At 38.6% G+C, this 9,196-nt stretch overlaps 1 protein-coding gene across 1 annotated transcript in view; it reads left to right on the top strand.

Moving 5' to 3' along the window:
* DUSP16 (dual specificity phosphatase 16) overlaps positions 1-9,196 on the top strand; it is a 121,911-nt gene that overhangs the window by 49,772 nt on the left and 62,943 nt on the right. The window contains exons 2-3 of the mRNA XM_006888414.1: positions 1,043-1,635; positions 2,519-2,657. Coding sequence (XP_006888476.1) covers positions 1,408-1,635; positions 2,519-2,657 — 367 coding nt within the window. The 5' untranslated portion in view covers positions 1,043-1,407. The remainder of the gene's footprint in view (positions 1-1,042; positions 1,636-2,518; positions 2,658-9,196) is intronic.

The following is a 9,196-nucleotide window of genomic DNA, read 5'->3' as shown; positions in this document are numbered from 1 at the left end:
TTTTAATATATTTCTTTTTCACCCGGAGTTTCAAGTTAATGTGAAGCTAGGAGTTTCTGAAACGATGAGTGATTCTTTTGAGAATGAGGCACAAGAGAGTGATGGGTAAGAGAGCTCTGTAGAGCTTGCACTATGAAAATCTAGCAGTGGACTACGGGGTTGGCTATCAGTTATTTTTGCCTCTCTTCCTTATAAGGAAGTTGACATTTCTATAACTTCCAATTTCCATACCTTTTCTCTCTTCCTTAAGGGCAAGAAAGTGCAAGAAGGTGCTCCTTGAGAGCAGTGATGATTGGTGGGACTTTGTTTCATCCACATAGGGCGTGTTGCTAGAAGGGACCACCAGTCCTTGGAAAAAAGGCAACTTGGAAAGCTGGAGGGTCAGTAAAAAAAGAGAGGAAGACCTTGGCAACATGGATCAACATAATATCTGTAACAGTGGTTTTCAGTATATTAGAGATGATGAAAATGGCACAGAATAGGGCAAGGGTCAGATCTGTTGTTTGTATAGGATCTCTGTGAGTCCCAGTCGACTCAGTGGCACCTAACAAAAAACCAGCTGTTTGCATTAGGGTCCTTCTTGGTGAGCATAATCACTGGCATAGCAGTTCTCAAGTCCTCAGAAAAGGTTTTTATTCTTTTAATATAGATTATTTACCTGTTTTGGGGCTGTTGATTATACTGTTTACTGGAAATAAGCAAATATGATAGAGGAAAACTATTTGGAATAATATTTCAAGCTGCTTTTGGCAGTCCTTTTAAAATGTGTTTAACACATCATTTTGTTCTGGGCCCAGGTGATTGTAATTCATGGATATACATGTTTTATTGTCTTTGAGGTTTTGCATTTTAATTATCACCAGAACCTTTTTCTGAAGTCATACTTATTTGTTCATTTTATTTGTTTGTTCAAATGAAAGAGTGCATCAAGTATGGAATTAGATTAATGGCGTAAATATTATGAATTATACACGCACTCTAATCTGACGCTCTTTCTTCTTTTTTTGACCCCATGTTTTGTTTTCTTTTTCTCTTCACGTAGGCTTTCAGTCCCGCATAAAGCTGGTGGAGCGAGGGAGCAAAGGTAAAGAATGATGTAATGCAGTGGCTGCCCCAAAGCATCTTTTGTTGCGGGATGGTTATTCCAGTCATCTCTTTATGAATCAAATGTGAGGGGCTGCTTTGTGGAAGGAGTCCTTTGCTAGAGCACATCAACAGGAAAGAGAAAGAGACATTCACTTGGAGGGCTCTTGCTGAAAATGGGTTTAACTCTCCTTTTGCCAGTCACTACCAGCCTGACCTCATACATTTTTAGTACAATGGAGTGGCTGAGCCTTTGAGCACACCAGCATTACATCATCGTGGCAAATTAAAGAAGGAGGTGGGAAAAGAGGACTTATTGTTGTCATGGCCCATGAGATGATTGGAACTCAAATTGTTACTGAGAGCTTGGTGGCTCTGCTGGAAAGTGGAACGGAAAAAGTGCTGCTAATTGATAGCCGGCCTTTTGTGGAATACAATACATCCCACATTTTGGAAGCCATTAATATCAACTGCTCCAAGCTTATGAAGCGAAGGTTGCAACAGGACAAAGTGTTAATTACAGAACTCATCCAACATTCAGCAAAACATAAAGTAAGTGCTTTCTTTTTTAAAAGGTAAATGGACACATTGAATGGGAAATCATTTGAAATGGAATCTTGTTTTTGGTGGGAGAAAGTAATTTGAGGAAATTTAAATTTTAAAATGTTGATACTTTATAGTACCTCAGAATAATTTAATAATGATTTTTTTTACCTTTTCGAACATTTCTAAACTCTACAGAAAGGTTAACTTGCATTAATTTGAGTAAGTATGGTTTCCTGTTAATAGCTTGCTAAAATGATTTTAAATGCTATTTTACATTATCTATAAATTTGCTGAAAAGAACATAATTCTTTTCAAGAACCTTAAAAAGCAAGTAGGAATGAATTCTCTTTGAGGTATTTTTTATGTGGGGGAATGTAAGGGACCACTGGTCAAAACTTAAGGTTATTATTTTCATGCAAAGTTATTCCTTGGATACCGGAATGTCATCTTTGTGCTAGAAAATGCTCGCTCTTTGAATAAAAATGAGCACATGTTTTAATTTTACTATAAAAGCTAACTTCTTTGTTATCTGGAAAACATTTTAAAAAATAATTTTAGATTTATTATGCTTATCTTACATATTATTTTTCTTAGCTTTACCATTCTATTTTGTAAAGGTTTTTAAACCAAGGAGTTTTAAATCACGTCCACAGAGAAATAACTTCAATTTTACAGTTTCCGTAAAAGTTGATTTTTACAAGTATCTAAATAATTAGTGTGCCAAGTTTGCCTGATGAATTGGCATCATCTCATTCTTACCCAATTTTAAACTGACAATAAGAACCAATGGTTTATTTTAACAATAGTTCAAGAGTGATCCAACTTGTAGTTTATGCTGTTATTTTCCTCATCTTCCTTTTTTCCTAACAGCTTCACATTTGCATTTCAGGTTGACATTGATTGTAGCCAGAAGGTTGTAGTTTATGATCAAAGCTCCCAAGATGTTGCCTCTCTATCCTCAGACTGTTTTCTCACTGTACTTCTGGGTAAACTGGAGAAGAGCTTTCATTCTGTTCACCTGCTTGCAGGTAAGTTTTGTGGTAGAACTCAGAGAACTTGGACTCCTGCTCATCTGTGTGATGTCTGAGCTGGGGAATACTTCATGCTGAACTCCAAGAATAATAGATCATCCCTAATCAATGTTTTTTGTGTAAAATGATTTATCCTGTAACTTTTAAAATGTATTTTTTTTACTTTTTATGTGATTTGAGTGTGAGTTTACAGAGCAGATTAGTATTCCATTCAGGCACTCATAACGTTTCATTTTATGACCTTGATGACAATCCCTATATTGTTTCATCACTTTTCACTGTAATCATTCTGTGCTTCTTTTCTTTCATTTCTCTGGATGTTTCCTTCCTACCTTCTGAGTTTTGTCATTAGGTGAATGCTGCCCTTATGATCTTGTGTGATTGATTGTACAGTGGACTGAGTACTTCCTTGGTGTTATTGTTTTCCGTATAGATCTGTAGTTTTGTTACAAATTGTGCCACAGGGTTTAGTTCCAGGCTCAAAGAGTGCCTAATAGGCATAGCTAAGGTCACACCAGTCAGCCTGGCCATTACTGTGATTTTGAGTTTTGTTTTATGCTTTCTCTCCCACTATAACCAAGACTTTCTGTAGAGAAACCTCCCTTTCAGAGAGGTTAGCTATGGTGGGTAGGCATCATCTAGTTCTGGTCACAAAGTTCTAGAAGCTGAGGATGGAAAGCCTATTGGTATTTATAGCTTTTGATTGCTGTAACTATTTTATTGATGTATTGTCATTCTCCCACTTTCTTAAATGTATTTTTACTTAGCCTGTTCACTTGGTTACCACTGTGATTAGCTAAATGAATCTGCATATAGAAATTTGCATATCGGTAGCTCAGGCCAGTTGCTTCTGTCTTTTCTGTTCACTTATCATCTAAGAATACTAATAAATGCCTTACGTTTTAGCTGCCTTCAGCTATTGGTTCCCATTCCATATAACAAGAACCAAATTAGTGTCAAAACACTCATTAAACATTTATAATTAAATTGCACTCCAAAGATAGGTCACCATTTTTGGGTATTATGAGCAAAGAATGTGTAGAATGCTAAATGATCAAAGGGACTATTTAAAACTTAGTATCTATTCTTTTTCTGTTTATTTTTACATTGAAAGCATTAACTTCTCAGTCTGTTTATGTGAAGCAACTAAATTTTATGAAGTACATGAGAGAAGGGCTAAATATTTTCTATTTATTTGAAGGGTGGCAGAAGTTGGGAGGAGTTCTGTGGACGGTCCATCTCACAGAGTTCCATAGCAGAGTTTTCATCCTTTGTTCTGCCTATTTTACAGGCATTACGAAAACATTTCCATTCTAACAGGCCCACAGACCAGGGGATAGAGTTCGATCTAGCACAGAAACCTTTAGCCCAGAGCTGCAATGTTAGGCAGACTCTGCCAGAATGATGAACAAAAGCCTCTCAAAATGTGATCCTAAGAAAAACAAATGGGATGGATATTGTCATTTCACACCTTGAGTAATCTGTTTCAAGATGGTGCACTAAGTACGTTATTGGCAATTGATTATTAGACATCTGAACAGTTCTTAAGAGACTAGATTTAGTTGTGTGTTGGTATATTAACACCTTAGACTCTCTGCAAGCTTAGATAAAATCTCCATGTTTTTCATTGTCTTTCAGGAGTTTTTGTTTCATTTCTCTAAGAATAATGCTAGTCTTTGATCTCTTTCATGTATCTATAGCCACATGTATTTTTGATCTCTCCATCAGTATCCTTCAGAGAAGATTACTTGTTTTGGAATGTGGTTTTCAGAATTCTATGATTGAAAATTATATTAGGTTCCATCTCTGCTGAAAACCAAGCAGTCTGCTTCTATAAGAATTATAGACTAGGAAACCCTGTCTAGAAAAAGCCTGTGGGGCAGTTCTTCTGAGTTATGAAGGCCCATTCTTTTACACACATTGTAACTGCACTAAATATATCCACTGTTCTTATTAGAGCTCCACTAACCTAATTGGATGAGTTCATGTCCTGCTTCTTGTAAACACTCTGAGTAGCTTTACCTTGAAATCCTATTAATGAGATTAGAGTTCTCCTTTATTACATACAGTATACCAAGATGTACATAGGGTTTTCAGAGGCCTGCTATTACAGAAGTGGATGGCCAATCCTTCCTCCTAGTCTGTCTTAATCTGAATGTTCATATTTAGAGGAGTATCTGACAGATAAGCAATTTGTGGAGCAGTCAAAGATAAATCCCTCATTGTGGAGTTAACCATTAGTTACAGTGTTTACCCTGCCCAGTGCCTTGACCCACTTATTTCACAGCTCCACCCTCCACCAGGATACCCCGTCACATCTACCAGACCCCTTCAGAAATTATCTTCCTTTGTCCAACCCATGATCTGACAGCTTGTATCTGAAGCTTTCTTGGCTTCTGTGCTTTCTTTGCAATCACTTGTTATGCATCAGAGAGTTGGACAATGACTAGGGAGGACAGAAGGAGAATTGATGCCTTTGAGCTGTGGTGCTGGAGAAGAGTATTGAGGGTACCATGGACTGCCAAGAAAACAAACAGATTCATCCTGGAGAGGGTTAAACCAAGCTACTCCTTGGAGGCAAGGATTCTGGGGCTTTGTCTGACATGCTTTGGGCATGTTGCAAGGAGGGACAGGTCGTTGGAGAGGGACATCATGCTTGGGAGGGTGGAGGGACGGCGCAAGAGGGGAAGACCCTCTATGAGGTGGATTGATTCAGTGACTGAGGTAATCGGGATGAGTGTGTCAGAGGCAGTGCGATTGGCACAGGATAGAGCAGGGTTTAGGGCTGTTGTACATAGGGTCACTATAGTCGCAGACGACTTGACGGCACATAACAACAACATACCAAGATGTGCCTCATAACCCATTGGTTATATTAACTCACTTTCATTTGAGACCCTTTTTCCCTGTGAGGGTTCTGACTTGGCACATTAGACAAGGAGACATCCTCTTAGACTATTTAATTAATTTGGAACTTCTAGGAGAAAAATTTTAGCTACTTATATACGCCCTTTCAGGGGCCCTCGTGGTGCCAGTGGTTTCACAATCAGTTGCTAATTGAAAGGTTAACAGTTTGAACACACCAGCATTCCACAGGAGAACAAAAGCTGCCAATCTACTCCTGTGAAGATTATAGCCTAGGAAACCCTATGCAGCAGTTTTTCTGTGTCAGACAGTCACTATGAGAGGGCCAGTGAAGGAGATGCAGATCTTCAATAAGCTGGTACAATTTAAACTTTTAAAAAAAAATTTCACATTGGTTTGCATACGAAGTTCATATACATTTCATTTCATACTGTCCTTTATTCACATTGTGTTTCATACAATCATTCTCATTCATTATCTGTTACAAAATCATTCAGCATTAAACCATGCCCATCATTACCCTGTATTGCCAGATCAATGCTGGATCTTTCCCATTTCCCTTACTCCCGTACCTCCACCCTCTAAATTGTGCAACCTTGTGATTTCTCCCCTACCCATCCTCACACCTCAGTTCCAACCCCTTCCCCCGCTTCACTCCCCATGCGTGTTTTACTTGTTATCCTTGTTTTTACAATAATGGGACATGGTAGGTTTAAGCACAGGGGAGATTGTGAGTATGGTGTGGGATCTAGCAGAGTTTTTATCTGTCTTTACATAGGGTGGTTATGAATCAGGGTAAATATGATGGCACTTAGCAACAACATACCCTCTGTAGAAGAGAGGATTCCTTTGTTACCTGAGAAAGTTCTTATCAGTCATATATAGATTTGGGAGAAGGTATTTTTTGAACAGAAAGGACAGAAGGATTCAAACTTAATTTAATCAGCTGAATCAACAACCCCAGATATCCATAGTATAACACACTGAGCCAAAATACTCTGACATCTACTTTAGAAGAAACACTTTCTGGACCTGAATGAAAGTTTACTGAAATGGCACCATGCACTGTATTAGATGTATGTTATTAGGTGTTGTCGAGTCAAGTACGACTCATGGCAACCATATGAACAATCAGTCTGAAACCTGTCCTATCCCATGTCATCTTCACAATCTCTGACACACTCAAAAGCATATTGCTGTAGTCACGATGTTAGTCCCTGTGGTCAAAGGTCTTCCTCCTTTTGATCGACCCTCCACCTTTCCAAGCATGATGTCCCTCTCCAGGGAATAACTGCTTCTAACAACATGCCCAAAGTAAGACAGACACAGCTTCATCATCTTCACTTTCAAGGAGCACTTTGGCCACACCTTTCCCAAAACATACCTGTTTGTTCTTTTGGCAGTCCATGGGATCTTCAGCATTCTCCTCCAACACCACAGTTCAAAGGAATCAACTCTTCTTCTATCAACGTTAGTCGTTGTCCAGCTCTGAGATGCGTAAAAAGGTGACTGAAAAGACCATAGCCTGAATCATAGTCATTGCATCTTAGTCCTCAAACTGACATCATTCACCAGTGCACTATGTTTCCTGATCTCCTCACTACTGGTACCAAGAATATTGACTGGATCCAAGTAAGATGAAGTTGCTAACAGTCTCAGTCCTTTCTCCATCCATAATAGGGTTACTTATCAGTCCAGTGGTGAGGATTTTTGTTTTCTTGATGTTGATATATACTCCATATTGAAGGATTAGTTGTTTAACCTTTTGTAGCAAGAGCTTCAAATCCTCCTTTCCAACAAGCAAAGTTGTATCTTCTGCATAATGAAAATTATTGATGAATCTTCATCTAATCCTGGTGTCACAGACTTTTTCTTAGTGTCCAGCTTCTTGAATAATTTGCTCAGCATGTTGGTTAATTTTTTTTATTGTTTCCGAGCAACCAGAGGTCTTTCTGAAATCTAAGAGAATTATTTCTGATTAAAAACTTTTCTAACTGTCTGAAAGCCTCTGACCATTGGAGCTTTGATCAGAAAGGCTATTCCTTAGAGTAGAGAGGAACTGGAATATATTCTAGGGAGAGTAGGCTTGTTGCTTTGTCAAGGTCCAGGTGCTTGGAGGATGTGCCAGGGATGTGGGATAAAAGGACATTTTGACAAATGTTTGTTAAATATTTTACTTTTAAGAGAAGTAACTGACCCTGGGGAAGCACACTAGCTAGCTTCTCAGCGGTGATACATAAAATTAAAAGGTTGTTGGAGACTATTTTTACTACAGACTACCCCCCCCATTACTTTCAGCAGTTAGATATTTGTCAGCCTGATTGAGGTATTGAGAGGTGATACTAGAAATGTAGTTTCTTGGACTAACTACCCTATCGTTCAGCTATCCTGATGCTTATTCAGAAAGAAAGCATCAAATATGATGGTTAGATAAGGAAGTTTGCTGTGGCTCAAATTCCCCTCACACTCTCTTAAAGAAGAATAATACTGAATAAAACATGCAAGAGGACCTCTTCTCCTACAGAAGCTGATGTCACCCTCTTAATAAGCTCTGTGCTTCTCACAAGAGGATCGTGCCTTCTCACCAGAGGACCTACCTAGTTATGAGAACATGAAAATGAATAATTACTTTTTAAAGGGGATGGATTTCAGAATGCTTGTAGAAAGTAAAGAGGGCTTGAAATGTTTGCTGTAGAAGATCAAAGACTACAGCCTTCAACATGGATTTACATATCAACGTCAAGAAAACAAAAATTCTCACTGCTCAACCAATAGAAAGTGTCATGATAGAGAAAATTGAAGTTGTCAAGGATTTCATATTACGTGATTACACAAGCAATACCTCCAATAATAGCAATTAAGAAACCAAAAGACTCCATCTTTCTCAGTCTCTCCCCAACCCCGAGGTCAGTCCTGCTTTACAGCAGTGGCACCATGCAGTATTTGTCCTTTTGTGACTGAGATACTTCACTCAGCATAATGTCCTCCAGAGTCACCATTTTGAATAATATTGCATGAGTTCCTTGTTTTTCAATGCGGCATAGTATTCCATCGTGTGAATATACCACAGCTTCTCTATCCATTCGTTTGTTGATGGACACTTAGGTTGTTTCCAACTCCTTGCTATTTTGAACAAAACCTCAATAAACATGGGTGTGCTTGGATGTCAGTTATGGTCTCTTTGGAGTATATTCCCAGTAGTGGAATTTCTGGGTCAAATGGTATCTCTGTTTGCAACTTTTTGAGAAAGCGCCACACCGCCTTCACAGTGGTTGCACCATTTTACACTCCCACCAGCAGTGAATAAGGGTTCCAGTTTCTCCACAACCTCGCCAGCATTTATTTGTTGCTTGCTGTTCTGTTAAAGTTTGCAGTTCTGACTGGGGTAAGATGGTATCTCATAGTATACAACAATATATACTGCATTGAAACAGATGAGGGAGAAAACTGTTAAAAGGGATATGTGATTAGGTATTTTTGTTACGATAGAAGTCTAGAGTGACAGCTACATGGTGGAGTGAACCTGGGAGAGGGTTTGTAAAACAATGAAAGAATTTGTCTTTTACTTTTCCAAGATAGTGTACTAGAGGGGAGGGTTGGGAAGGGAGAAAAGTGCGACAGTGAATGAATGGTAATCCAAAGTCTCTGTAAATTTTTACTGAAATTAATAA

The sequence above is a fragment of the Elephantulus edwardii genome, unplaced genomic scaffold, assembly GCF_000299155.1.
Source record: "Elephantulus edwardii isolate Elephantulus edwardi_28Jun2011 unplaced genomic scaffold, EleEdw1.0 scaffold00067, whole genome shotgun sequence".
Taxonomy (NCBI): Eukaryota; Metazoa; Chordata; class Mammalia; order Macroscelidea; family Macroscelididae; genus Elephantulus; species Elephantulus edwardii.
This window is presented reverse-complemented; position numbering and strand designations above follow the sequence as displayed.